The 14581-nt window shown below is 43.5% G+C and overlaps 5 protein-coding genes across 5 annotated transcripts; all 5 read left to right on the top strand.

Moving 5' to 3' along the window:
• Positions 1–343: 343 nt before the first annotated feature.
• LOC108140589 (UPF0746 protein DDB_G0281095) lies at positions 344–1137 on the top strand. Its single transcript, XM_017263481.1, has 2 exons — positions 344–398; positions 467–1137. Exons 1-2 carry the CDS (start codon positions 344–346, stop codon positions 1135–1137), a joined length of 726 nt encoding a protein of 241 aa, XP_017118970.1.
• Positions 1138–3109: 1972 nt separating this feature from the next.
• LOC108140846 (transcription initiation factor TFIID subunit 11) lies at positions 3110–4550 on the top strand. Its single transcript, XM_017263834.1, has 2 exons — positions 3110–3221; positions 3712–4550. The coding sequence occupies exons 1-2, from the start codon at positions 3161–3163 to the stop codon at positions 4548–4550; spliced, it is 900 nt and encodes a 299-aa protein (XP_017119323.1). The 5' UTR covers positions 3110–3160.
• A 1897-nt stretch (positions 4551–6447) lies between these two features.
• LOC108140863 (serum response factor homolog A) lies at positions 6448–7652 on the top strand. The gene has a single exon (XM_017263857.2). It carries the CDS (start codon positions 6536–6538, stop codon positions 7502–7504), a length of 969 nt encoding a protein of 322 aa, XP_017119346.1. The 5' UTR covers positions 6448–6535; the 3' UTR covers positions 7505–7652.
• A 976-nt stretch (positions 7653–8628) lies between these two features.
• On the top strand, positions 8629–9132 carry LOC108140581 (guanine nucleotide-binding protein-like 3 homolog). The gene has a single exon (XM_017263468.1). The coding sequence runs from the start codon at positions 8629–8631 to the stop codon at positions 9130–9132; it is 504 nt and encodes a 167-aa protein (XP_017118957.1).
• A 1556-nt stretch (positions 9133–10688) lies between these two features.
• On the top strand, positions 10689–11827 carry LOC108141659 (estradiol 17-beta-dehydrogenase 8). The gene is made up of 2 exons (XM_017265133.1): positions 10689–10834; positions 10904–11827. The coding sequence occupies exons 1-2, from the start codon at positions 10792–10794 to the stop codon at positions 11608–11610; spliced, it is 750 nt and encodes a 249-aa protein (XP_017120622.1). The 5' UTR covers positions 10689–10791; the 3' UTR covers positions 11611–11827.
• Positions 11828–14581: the final 2754 nt, after the last annotated feature.

Below are 14581 nucleotides of genomic sequence, written 5' to 3'. Positions count from 1 at the left end.
TTACGGGTCAGAGGGCGATTATTTATGGCATTATTATGCAAAGCGCTTACAACGCCGGTTGGCTGTTTGTTTGGCCCCTTTGCAGGCCCTTTCTTGGCAGTAGGCCTAAACTTACAAGCCATCTCGCTTTCTCCGCTGTTACACGGCACTCTCCCCCTCTCGCTCAGTGACCCGTGGGCTGTAGAACCATTTGTTGTAACTTCTTGTAATGCGAAGGGCCATGGTTACATATAAATATGCCGGCTCCCAACCCCAGAAGTCAGTCACAGCAGCCCGGCCATCCAAGAGATACTTATTAAAGCACCGCCGAACCCATCCAAAGGATACACATCCATAGACAAAGATGCATCTGACGAAGGGACTTTTGATAGTGGTCTGCCTGGCGGCCCTTGCCAGCGGTGGGTTTTCCATTGGATCCCAAAGCCAAAAGCTTCTTATATCGATTGTTTGACTTCTCAATCCACAGCCAAGCCGCAGAACTTCCAGATCTTCGGACGCCAGCGGGATGAGCCCGCGGCCCAAGGTCGCCTGAGTGCCAGCCAGCTGACCGATATCCTTAACAGCCTGAAGGGCGTCAGCAGCACCACCACCCTGGCACCCACCACCACCACCGTGCCCTCGGGCACCACCACCGTGACCACCTCGCCCACTGGACCCACCACCTCCACCGGAACCTCCACGACCTCCACCACTCCCACCACTGACACGCCCACCGACACTGCCACTGGCGATGGCCGCCAAGTAGAGCTGCTCGACGACCAGGAGGAGGACGACGAGGAGGAGCAGCAGCAGGTGGAGTCCCACCACAACCGCTTCCAGCTCGAGGACGACGACGAGGAGGAGCAGCAGCAGGTGGCCCGCGCGCAGGCCAACCGCCGCCGCCAGGTGAACGCCCGGAGGCAGCGCCAGCGGATGCAGCAGAAGTACCGCCGCCGCCAGCAGCAGCAGCGCCGTCGCCGCCAGCAGCAACAGCAGAAGCGCCGCCAGCAGCAGAAGCGTCGCCAGCAGCAGCGCCGCCGCAGGCAGCAGCAGCAGAGGCGCCGCCAGCACCGCAACCGCCGCACCAACATGCGCCTGGTCAACCGCTTCCGCCAGAGCACCCCCAACCGCAACCGCGTCATCCGCATCGCCGCCTAGGGTGGACCTTGTCCGGAAATAATCAAATCTGAAGTGAACCCGAATAAACTGCATTGATACAATACTCTTAATGGGTTTTTTTTTAATAGGAAGGGGGAATGTTACCAGTCCTGGTTTGAAATCCTTAAAGTTCAACGGATCAATGGAGGGTGGTGGAAATTGAGGATTTTTAAAAGGAGATGTAACCATTCCTAGTTTTATAACTTTAAAGTTACAGAAACCACTTGTAGTGGTGCCGCCAAAGCACCCTCAACGGCAACCGCGTCATCTGCATCGCCGCCTAGGGTGGACCTTGTCCAAATGACATCGAATAAATTGTAATGATACAATATTTTTATTGGTTTTTTTTTTAATAGAAGGGGCCATGCCACCACCTTTGGTTTGATCCATTTAAAGTGGATCATCAGCACTTAAATATTTTTTTGAGTATTTCTGAGTAGGGTAATGGAGATTGTACCACTTTAAAAGTGGTGCCGCCAGAGCACACATTTGCGGCGCCGACTAGAGTGGACCTTGTTTGGAAATGACTTTTATACTTTATTGAACATTTTTAAAATAGGATTGATTTTATATTAAATTGTCTTTATTTTTAGAAATAATGCCCTAAACATGGCCTCAACGATGAGCCTGCCGTGAAAAGTACCTTTTCAGGGGACCTTCTAAGATGGGGTACTTTTTAAGAAGATTTTGAATATAAGCAAGTAACAAAAAAAAACAACTTAAAATTACTGAATCCGTTTTAAAGGATCATCCACGAAACAACACTTCTGAGAATTTTTAAAGCGTATTATTTTTGTAATCATCTTTAAATAGTAAATGAAGGTGTAGACTTAGGGTATGTTACCACACTCAGATTATTTAAGATCATCAACAACCTCATACTTTTTAGGAGTCTTAATTGATAGCTTGAGAATTCCTAACAAGTTCAGGAACTTATAAATTATCAATTAGACAAAGGGCGACTAGCCGACTTACGAGAGCAATTGTTTCAAAATGCAACAGATATCGACCATCGCGAACACTTCGCTGATCAAATATTTTCAAAAGCTCAGTAGACAGCCCAACAGTCAAAAGTGTTTGAAATCGTAAAGGATCACGCATTTCTGCCACGTAACTATGAAGTCCGATCTTAAAGAAATATTTATATTCTAATATGCATTTCGTATAAATAACAAGCTTTACTGTTTTTTTCAGAAGCGATAACGTTTGACAGCCTTAGCGTTACAATAAGTGAAAGAAATAAAATATTAGTAACATTTTTGCATTTTAAAAACTTAACATAGTTTTTATTAGCCCCCAGTAACATTCAAGGTAATTCCTGCCCTTCCTTAGCATATTGCACTGAAATGGAAAGTTGAAAAATCTCTGACCCATATAATATATATATATACATAAAAAATAAAAACGAAAAATCGGATTTTTAACAGATACACTTTTCTAAAATATCCATAAGCTTTGATTTGTTTAACGATTGTAAGAGAGAGGATGTAAACATAGTTTTGGAAAGCGAAAATAGAAAAGTATAGTATTAAAACATAACAAAATCTTGTTTTATTGGGTGAACTAATTGTTCTGTGACATCCATTATGACACTTGTAAATTGCAATGCCAAATTGATGAACAAGAATCAGGTAACTAATGGTGAATACTAATAACTTGGTACTCTGCGTTTATCAATCACCACCCAATCGATGCGAAATACCTCAGCGAACTTCGGCTGAAATATGTCGCATGGGTCAAACTAGTTCAACGATCGGCGAGCGGTCACCGAAATTTATGCAAAAACTTTTGGCGAATGTGCAAATTTGCGAAAAAGAAATGATAATGAGAATTATGGTCGTCGATTCTGGGCTGCGTTGTTGTTAGATCCGTAACTGGAGCGTGGGGTATATAACCCCGGCTGGCCGCTGGCAATATCACAGTCCACCAGCGACCTTCCCTCAGGCACAGTCCTCCAGTCGAATTCGAGTCCAATCCGAAGGCCCAGTCCAGTTCCAAAGGAATTACCCACGAGATCCCCAAGATGAAGTTCTTCTACGGCGCTCTGCTGATTCTGGGCACAGCAATCATTGCCCAGGCAGCTGGTGAGTTCAGCTCTTAGTCGGTGCTCCTTGAAGTCTAAGTCTAAGTCCAGCAAAATCAAAGGAAAATAATTTATTCCACTTTTCGCAATTTGCTGATAAAAAAGCTCTAGGAACTCACTAAAAATATTTTAAAATAATTCTTCAATATTTAATTGGCTCTAAAAGAAATTTCATAAATTGCCAAAGCAACATCAAATATTTTACAAATCTTGAATTTTGAAGCTACATATAAATGACTACATATCTTAAATTAAAAAAAAACACTTTCTTATATAAAATTTTTAATATCTGTGACATCCATAATATTTTTGATACATGAACACCTAAGAAAATATAATTACCTAAAATATTTCTAGCTTCTTAATGGCTTGATATTAACCAACATTTTTAACACAATTAATTGAGAACCCGCCCTTTCGGCCTTGAAATCAAGAAACGAAATGCTTCGTAAAATACAGTTTTATTAATGCCCTTTACCCTTTACTTTTAGTGGCCCGCTCCAACGATGAACCCGCCCAGGAGAAGGAGACGGAGCAGCAGACCAGGTACCGCCTCTTCAAGCAGCCCGTTCAGATCGAGGCTCGCAGTCTGCAGCACCTGATGGCCCTGAAGCAGCCCGCCTGTCCGCCGCCGCCGCCACCGATGACCACCAGCACGTTGCCCTCGACCACCACGGAGACGACCTCGCCCACCGGGTCCACCCCCAGCACTGGCACCACCACGAGCACTGGCTCCCCCACCACTGGCTCCCCCACCACCGGATCCCCCACCACCGGCAGCCCCACCACCACGGCCCGTTTCTTGGGCAATGGCAACAACCAGGTGAAGGACAACGAGGAGGATGACGAGGAGTTCGAGGAGGAGAAGTACCTGAAGGAGCAGGACGATGAGGAGGATGACCAGGAGGCCGATGACAACGATGACGAGAGCTTCCAGCTGGCGACACCCAAGGCCTCTGGTTCCTCCTCCTCCATGCGCCGTCGTGGCAGCTCCACCTCCGCCTCCGCCTCCGGATCGAAAGACAACATGTCCACCAACGAACTTATGCGCGAGATCGAGCTGCGCCGGCAGAAGGACCTCAACCAGCGACTCCGCAAGCAGCTGAACGCCGCCAGGCGCCGCACTAACCAGAACCGCCGTCGCGCCCAGAACAACCGCCGCCGGGTGCGCAACCGCCAGCAGGCCAAGCGCCGCCGCGCCATCCGCCGCAGCAACCAGAGGCGCCGCTCGCAGAACCGCCGCCACCGCAACGCCCGCCGCCGCCTGCGCCGCAACAACCGCATCAGCCGCCTGCGCATGCGCCGTCGCGCCAACCGTCGCCGCAACTAGGGAGCTGACAGCTGACAGCTGACCTTTGACCCACAACCCCCGACCTGTATGCGAAATGGTTTCAATAAAGCGAATATCGAACAAAATAGCTCATTCTCTTATCACTTTCTGCGGGCTTTCAGTGGGGATCATCCAAATAGGTTCAATTCCTAGGGTACCTATAGTACAAAATGAAAAAATTGCCATTTTACAAAATATTGCAGGGACAATTCATAAGGCCCGTTCTAAGATGTTCAATTCCTGGAGTACCTATGAGCCATTTTTAATGGAAGTAGGGACCAGCCTAAGGGACCACCCCAAGAGGTTCAATCCCTAAAGTACCTAGTTAAAAAAATAAATAAATAAATAAAAAAATATGTCATTATCCTATTCATTTTAGAAAATTTAGCAGGGGCAGTCCTTAAGAACCCTAATAAGAGATTTAATCCCTGAAGTACCTATAAGTCCATTCTGATTTAACAATGTTAGTTGAGGTATTTACTAGGGACAGCTTTAAGTGACCAATCCGAAGGGTTTTATATTCATATGCTAAACAAATAACTCATGGTAACGCCGCACCAATTTCATTAATTAATTTCATATTGTACAACTTTAACAATATTTTGAAAATCTAAAATCAAAGCTCTGTGTTGCATAGGTTATCGCTTTATGTGTGTTTCCGGAAATAATAGTTGATCCAAAAACATACTTAATATAATATATATATATATATAAGAATAAGTATTTACGCCAGCATGTTTATAAATCAAATTTAGAGAGAGACTGTCCATTGGTGCACTGATGAAAAATGGTATAATGAAAATAAATATTTAAAATGGTTCCTATTAGATATGAGTGCATTATGTTATGGTTATACATGTTTTAAAATTAATTTTTAAGGCTTTCAAGTTAATAATGGAAACTATTAGGAATAAATATATAAAATTCCAGCAATATGTTTAAAAATTATGACCCCTTTTTAAATGATGTGTGTGTTTTATTTTTAATCTCTAAGCAAGTTGAATGTTTCAATGCAAAGTACAATAGAAATTGCGAAAATATTAATTGGATTAATTTTAAAGCTGACAACGAAATATAAATAGAAAAGGAAACGTTCAGGGTTAAATATATTTAAATCTACAAGCAAGTGTGCATGTCAAAAATGTCAAGCAATAGGTTTTAAAACATAGTACATACAAAATTTTGAAATTACTAATTTCGAAATTTTTTAAAATTATGAGTGTGTTTTAATTTCAAGCTATGTATAAACAAGTTGCATGTTTTATTGCAGAGTACAAGGTAAAATGGGAACCATTTCAACTATTTCGATTTCTTTAACTAATGTATGTATTTAAAGATTAAGAGCCATTAAAAGTATTGTTAAATAATAATATGGTTATAATATTTCTAGTTAAGGTTTCATGGCTGTACCATTTCATCTTCGAAATCTTCGAAGCTCGAGCTGTGGCACTTTGTGGGTCACTTTCGCAGGCTGTTGTGGGCCACCTTCGACCCAGCGTCTTCAATTAGAAATCAATTTCAATGGATTTTCACTTTTTTTTGAGCCCACTCCAGCGAAGGCCCAAGGCACTGCTAAAACTCAGAGATCAGAAATCAGAAATCAGAAATCAGAAACCAGTAACCATAAACCATAAGCCAGAAGATCAGAAGAAATGGCGTTCCGCTTGGTTGAAAAAAGGCATGGGATGACCGGCAGAACCCGGTTGAATACACAATATAGCTGGCAGCGATTTGCGATTTGCGACTTGCGATCAATTGAATTTCAATTGTGTGTACACACCATTTTACCGTTTGCCGTTTGGGGCACTCTACGTTCATTTGCATTCCAGCGGCCAGTATAAAAGCCCCTGAGCCGGGCCATTAAAATATCAGAGCCTGATTGTCCAGCCAACGGCGAGCAGCAGCAGAAGTCACCGAGATTTTGGTCCACCCCGAAAAGTTCTCTTCGCCGAGTAGTTTCCCGACAAAGCCAAACCGAAAAGAAGATGAAGTTGCCAGCAGTAGTGATCCTTTTGGCCCTCGGCCTCCTGGCCGTGCAGGCGGCTCCCGAGAAGAAGCTGGCCCAGAAGTCGAGCCAGATGGAGGAGAAGGAGGTGGCCAGCGGGGCAGCAGGAGCTGCCGGCGCCAAGGATCCCTCCAGCGGCAGGCTCTTCCTGAAGAAGTTCCTCACCTTCAAGAATCTGTTTAGCAGCAGCAACCAGCCGGTGATTCCCATCATTATCACGGGTGCGGGCACGGGCACGGGCACGACCACGAACACGGGCACGGGCACCTCGCCCACGGTGACGGTGACCTCGACGGGAACGATTCCCTCGGCCACGGGCACCATCACCACCTCCCCCACCACCACAAGCCCAACGCCCCAAAGGACCTTCGGGCCAACGATTGTGAAGGGAGCCCGCTACGGCAGCGTCGACCAGGACGAGGACCAGGACCAGGACGGCGAGAAGGAGCAGGACCTCGATCAGGAGCAGGAACAGGAACAGGAGCAGGAGGCGCAGCTGCCCGCCCAGGCCTATCCCGCCGAGCTGATGGACGAACAGGCGCTGCAGGCCGCCCTGGCAGCCGGCGCCCAGGAGTACGAGGTGGTCACCGAGCAGGAGGTCCAGGGCACCGCCGGATCCGCCAGCTTGGCCGGCACCGAGAGCAAGGCCACCCAGAGCAACCACATCAGTCTGCGGCGCAAGGGCGCTCGCCGCGGCCAGGTGATCAGCGTGCGCATCCCGCCCCGCTACAGGCGCTACTTCAAGAACGGCCAGAAAGTGATGCTCAACACGGGCAGTCGGCCCGCCACCAAGCGCCGTGTCGTCCGCAAACGCGTGCCGGCCAAGAAGATTAACAGGAACAACAACCGCAACGGCAACATCAACAGGCGACGCAACGGCAACAACAACAAGAAGAATCGCCGCAACAACCGCAACAAGAACCGTCGCAATCGCATCACCGCCGTGTAAAGGGGTATCCTGGATCGGGAGCGCAGGATCACTCGGTCGATCCGCCACCCACACCCCCACTAGCCGACATGAACAATTTTTTTTTTTCTAATTTATTGTAGCCTTACTTCGAGACTGCCACACTTCCTGCGGCGGGACATATGACATTAATAAAGCCCTTTCACAAGTAACGCGATTGTTGTTTTTGTTGGTGTTTCGAAATATGGGGTCTGAGAGAAGGTCACTCATTTTCAGAAATTACAAAAATATACGTGTACTGCACCATCGAAAATTGCCACCACAAATGAGGACATTATACCACATTTATTAATAAATATAATTTCATTGGTTAAACCAGTTGATGTAATAAAAAGTAATAAATTTGTTGCGCCTTATATAAAATAAAACCCCTTTTTTCTCCTGTTTTGTTTTTTGAGTCAATGTAAGCTAGATTGGAAATATCTATTAATTCACTCAGTATTTTAAAATCAATAATAATAGTTTACAACACTTTCAATAAATATTTCGCCAGTATTGTTTGCTGACTTCATTTTGCCAAGTTACAAAAAACAAGCTTTAAAGAAACTTGATTTAATATTTCTGCGAAAACCCTAAAAAAGCACTCAGAAAATCGAATTTTGTATCAATACCTTGGGAAGTAATGTTTCAAGGAAGAATGTCATACATAGTTGAACTCGTAAAAAAAACATTTCCAATCCAATATTTCGCATATACATATACTAATTTCAGGTCAGTTTAATTTGAAGCCAAGTGAAATTTGTACAATCGACTTAATGAATGTTCAAAACTCATAATTGTATATTAGTTCAAATAGTTCATAAATGTATATTTTTGGCCCACATATGCGACTGAACGTATATCGATATGATTTGGCGATCAACCACCTCATCCAAAGATCGGCGATCGTTGATCTCCAGGGTCGAACAAAAGCAGAAGACAATTGTGGCTTCTTACTTCGCAGCCAATAGCCTTAATGGGCATAGAACCAGTGAAATAATTTGGTGAGAAGTACGCACTTGACCCACATTTCTGGGCCGAGATCACCGAACAGATCGGATCGTGGCGAATGATGGGGCACATTTTGGGTATTTAAGCGGCCGTTTAGCCCGGGGCTCTGGACAAACATGGGTGGACTCCGACTGCTGACCGTTCTGATCGCGTCTGCGATCTTGGCCCCTTCGATTCCAGGCATTTCGGCCAATGCTTGTGGATCGCGGCTCCAGTTGCGATCCCAAAACGATGCCATAGATCTCCGTCGGCTGAGCGAGAAGCAGTTGCAACAGCTCGTGCAGCAGTTGTCTAGCTTTAAGCCCAAAAAGGACGAGGACGCGGATGAGGATGAGGATGAGGATCAGCCAGAGGAGGAGGAGGAGGTCGAACCAAGTCAGGTTGGCTATCAGGACCGGGAGGACTTGGAGGACCCCGAAGATGATCGCCGCGGTGGAAGTCGCCCGTGGAACAGAGTGCAGCGCATTATCCGGCGGCAGCTGGTGAAGATTCCCAGAAGATATCTCAAGAAGCTGCTCAGGCAGTTCGGATTGGCCAGGAGTATCGGAAATGGTGGTGTCAGGAGCTCGGATATCGCAGGTCCCCAACTGGAGGAGTACTACCTCATACCATTAGAGTGAAAGATATGACGGGAAATGAAATGGCAAAAAATATACAGTGTGTTTCTTTGAATACTTTTAGGAGGTGATTTCAAATGGCTTCCATAGGCTTAATTTATTTAAATTGCCTTTCTCCAGAAGAAAAGTAGCAATGCCATACATCATAGACACATTTGTTAAGAAACATTTTTAAAAATCGAGTTTTGTATCAACTCAACCGTTGAATTCGTCATAAAATTTCCAATCGAATGGCATTCACAGTTAAAATTTTATCAGATTTTCAAATTTCTGCAAACAATGATGATGTACCACCTTACAAAAAAGTCAGAAATTTGCACATAAATAATTTTTTCAAAAAACATTTTTCAAAACTCGGTTTTTGTGTCAAAACTAAATTATTTGTTTTCAATCGATCAGGGATCGATGGCATAGGTTGCCAGATGTTCAAAATAGCAACTCTTTTGAATTTGGGTCTTATTTTGGCAAAGTTACAACAAAAAGACTGTTCAGAAATAATTTTGTTTGAAAAATTGCCAAAAATCGCAAAAAACACATTCAAATTTTGGTTTTTGTGTGAAAACCCTGGGAAATAATGCTCAAATGTTGGAATGTGATACGCCGTTGAATTCGTAATAAAATTTCCAATCGAATGGCATTCACAGTTAAAAATTTTTTCAGATTTTCAAATTTCTGCAAAAAATGATGATGTACCCCCTTACAAAAATGTCAGAAATTTGGACATAATTAAATTTTTCAAAAAACTTTTTTCAAAATTCGGTTTTTTTGTCAAAACTAAATTAATTTTTTTCAATCGATCAGGGATGAATTGCATAGGTTGCCAGCTGTTCAAAATAGCAACTCTTTTGAATTTGGGTCTTATTTTGGCAAAGTTACAACAAAAAGACTGTTCAGAAATAATTTTGTTTAAAAATTGCCAAAAATCGCAAAACACACATTAAAAATGTGGTTTTTGTGTCAAAGCCCTGGGAAATAATGATCAAATGTTGGAATGTCATACACCGTTGAATTCGTAATAAAATTTCCAATCGAATGGCATTCACAGTTAAAATTTTTTCAGATTTTCAAATTTCTGCAAAAAATGATGATGTACCCCCTTACAAAAAAGTCAGAAATTTGGACATAATTAAATTTTTCAAAAAACTTTTTTCAAAATTTGGTTTTTTTGTCAAAACTAAATTAATTTTTTTCAATCGATCAGGGATGAATTGCATAGGTTGCCAGCAGTTCAAAATAGCAACCCTTTTGACTTTGGGTCTTATTTTGGCATGATGTATCCCTGTTTTTCTTAATCGAACGGAGATTTAGAGTATATGTCACCAGCTTTACAAAACAGTTGCTCTAACATAAATATCTTATATAAATAATTATATGATAATGTTTAAAAGTTTTAGTTTTTTCGAATTCTGCAGAAAGCTTTGTCGAAATTTTTTTCCCCTATACTTCTAGTTATGATTCCATTCGAAAGCTTGCCAAATGATCGTGTTAAAAAGCTTGCCCCCAGTTATGCTCAGCTTTCTAATGGCATATCAGCTTTTGAACAGCTGTTTGACTGGGCCAGCGATAACTTTTTATGATTAGAGAGTTTGTCACACGTTCGAGGGTAGAACAGGCGAAAACTGCTGTTTATTGAGTGATTTACGGAGCAGAAGTGCAGCCAGAATGTCAGCGGGAGTGCTAGCGGGAAAAGTGGCTCTGGTAACAGGTGGGTTTCACATTTCCATTTCCATTTCCCAGGTGGCCCGTGTGTATAGTGATCATACAATTTTTGTAGGTGCCGGTTCGGGAATCGGGCGTGCCACCTGCCGTCTTTTGGCCCGAGATGGAGCCCTGGTGATCGCCGCCGATCGCAACCTCAAGGCGGCCCAGGAAACGGCCCAGCAACTGGGTGCGGATCGATCGGCCGCCCTGGAGGTGGACGTCTCATCCGCCCAAAGTGTCCAATCCGCGGTGACCGAGGCGCTCGCGAAATTCTCGAAGGCCCCCAGCATTGTGGTCAACTCGGCGGGGATCACCCGCGATGGCTATCTGCTGAAGATGCCCGAACGGGACTACGACGATGTGTACGGGGTCAACCTGAAGGGGACCTTCCTGGTCACGCAGGCCTTCGCCAAGGCCATGATCGAGCAGAAGCTGGAGCACGGCAGCATCGTGAACCTATCGAGCATCGTGGCCAAGATGAACAACGTGGGCCAGGCCAACTATGCGGCCACCAAGGCCGGCGTCATCTCCTTCACCGAGGTGGCATCCAAGGAGTTCGGCAAGTTCGGCATCCGGGTGAACTGCATCCTGCCCGGCTACATAGACACGCCCATGGTTGCCGTGGTGCCCGACGCCATCAAACAGCAGGTGGTTCAGCGCTGTCCCCTGGGAAGATTGGGCCAGCCGGAGGAGATCGCCGAGGTGATCGCCTTCCTGGCCTCCCCCCAATCCTCCTACGTCAATGGGGCCGCCATCGAGGTCACCGGCGGTCTCAAGTGATCGGCCAAGGAGGATATACTATCCAAAACAAATGCCATGCATAACTCAAACCCCCCTAGTAAGGCTAGATATTAAGTCATATAGGTCCAATCTAGGTTTGAGCTATGGAAAACCGACTGTGTATATCAGGGATGGGCCCAGAACATTGCATTTACTTGTCCAGCCATTCAGTAAAGTTTTTCGTTTCATAATATATATGTACATGTCGCAAATTGAATAAGTAGTTTTACTGACAGCTGTTTGGGCTATTATTAGTAAGGATTATTATTTTTAAAATGTTTTCCCATTCACTAAAATGATGCATTCTAAGTCCCAAATCCCTATTCCAAAACATATTAACGAGCCAAATTTATAAACATGTTTTTCTAATCAGAACTTTGACCTTACACCTGTTGATGTTGTCTGCTTATATCAACTACGCCACCTGGTGGCGATCTTTGTGCCTAATCGTAGAGCTTTTTTTGGTCTATCGATACTATCGCCTTAAAGTCGGGAAATACACCTATAAAAAATGTATATACCCTTAAATCAATTATTTTAGCTTATTTATATTTTGATTAAGCTATTTATTAATTATTAAAATTTGAAGAAATGATAAAAAAATATGCTTTTAGGCTGAATTTTACAACAAACCCATATGCCTAAAAGTATGTCACTTTTCATTCATCATATATATTTTTTTCTCCTATTTTCGAGCAGAGCTCTTTCGCCACCCAACACATACATATATTTGAATGAATTTTCCTATCTGCTATTCGATCAGTAGTGGCAAGCAGAAATCTATGCTCCACTTGGTGAAACCACCGCGAAATCCCCTTTCCATTTGGATTAACCACAAAAGGACCATCGAAGTGGGAAATGGAATGTGTGACACGGCTTGTTGTGGTTTATCGACGGGGCTTTCGGGTGGGTATTTGGACCTAGACCCACCGAAATGTACAATATTAATATATTTCACAATTCCCCAGCTGCTAATTAACTCAGTCGCACACACACACATAAATACACACACACAAAGTCGCAGGGGGAGATATATGCATGTCAGGCGACACACACACACACACACACATATGTTTGAGTGGTGGTTGGGTGGTTCTCTGTGGTCGTGCGTGCAATTTAAATAATGAAGACATTTTATTAATTCAAGAAATTCAACTCTCCCAAACTGGCCACGCACACAGAGACAGCTAAACCCACACACACACACACACACACACACACGCATAGAGCAGCAATTACAGTGGCCACCCGACATTAAGCAACCTCCAACCAACGACACCACCGCACAAAGGCGCACACAAAACTTGCCAGCCATTTTGGGGTTAGGGTCGTCGGGCGGAAAACCAACCCACCAGCCACCAGCCACCACCCACCAAAACATCACCCACCGAACAAACAGCTGCTAGCTGGTGCGTTTCCCATTTCCTCCGGTTTTTAGTGCATAGTGAAAAACAAAACATTTGCTAATCATATGAAGCGACCCTGAGATGTCGCTTTTCGTGTGCACTGAAACAACAGAACTGCATTTTTTCAAACAATGAAAACATTTTTAAAAACTTTTACTCGATTTTTCCCGCATAAATCTATTTATTTGGTCGATAACCATAAAAATAATGGCCATATATTGGAATGCCATACCTCGTTTAACTCGTTATAATATCCGAAAGATCCATTGGTATTGAAACCCATTCTCGCAAAAAAAAAGTAATGTAACCCCTTAAAAAAAATTTAAAATTTGTCCAAATTAAAAGTGTGTCGACGAGTGATGGGGACTGCTAGATTAGGTTCCTAGCTGGACAAAATAGTTTGATTTCTAGCTGTGTGCCTTGTTTTTGCCAGAAATTATTATGGTTTTTAAATATAAAGAATAACATGGGATTGAAATAAGGACATTCTAATTTACTGACTAAATAAATCTTTGAACCTTTAGAAACCTCTGGGAATTATTATTGAAATGAAATGAAAAATACAAATATTAAGTAAATAAAAAGAATAAAATTACGGTGGCTTCCTTTCCAAGATGAGTTTGGCATATAATATCAGTTATTTTTCCGAGTGCACGCATCCACCTGTCCCTGTCGCTCCTTCGAGCGCTCTCTTTGTAGCAATTAACAACGCAGTGCGACACAAGCGGCGACGACAAGCCAACACTTGAGCCATAAACCAGCCCAACACGACCCCCGGAACGACCCCAAAAAACCTCAATCCCAAGTCCCCCCCAGCCCCGAATCCACATAGCCCATTGCCCATAACCCATAGCCACCATAGCCACCATAGCCACCATAGCCACCATAACCGCCCACAATCCACCCAAAAAACCCTCGACTTCGGAGCGACCAGCGCTTTGGCACTCGCCATATCTCATGTTAATGAAATCGTAACTCTTCGGGCGCCTCGTGTCCGTTTTTTGTGCCATCGCCTGTCCGCAAACAAAACAAAAAAGGTACCCAAAAAGGAGCCGACGGAGCCCGAAAGGATGTTGGATCGCAGAGCTGAGTGATTAACGCGCCGGGAAAATTCCGGACGACTTCACGGGAATCGGAGTTGCTGTATGAGTTGCTATCATTTCAAGGGGTTGGGGTTGCAAAATGGCAAAATAATTATTTCACAAACATTTAAAATGTTCTAAGCTTTACTTCTGTACTTATAAGAAACCTATAAGCAAACGAAAGACTTAAGAAGTTTTAAAACATTTGTAAAATGAATACAAAAGTCAAATAATTAATAATTAATTAATAAAATAAATAATATTAGGTATGTATATATTTATTGGATTACTTTATTTTGTCACACTAAATAAGATTGTGAGTGTAGGGAAAAAACGTTAGGTCAGATATATATTACATATCAGAAAAAAAAACTTTTTTTAAATTTCAGGCCTCAAATAAATCTATATATTTAGTTTTGGCTTTCAAATAGTCTTAAGTCTTAACAATTGCTTCGTATATTATTTACGATCTTTTCTTGATTG

The sequence above is a fragment of the Drosophila elegans genome, unplaced genomic scaffold, assembly GCF_018152505.1.
Source record: "Drosophila elegans isolate 14027-0461.03 unplaced genomic scaffold, ASM1815250v1 contig_149, whole genome shotgun sequence".
Lineage (NCBI taxonomy): Eukaryota > Metazoa > Arthropoda > Insecta > Diptera > Drosophilidae > Drosophila > Drosophila elegans.
Note: the sequence above shows the minus strand (reverse complement) of the source record. Positions and strands in the feature narration are given on the sequence as shown.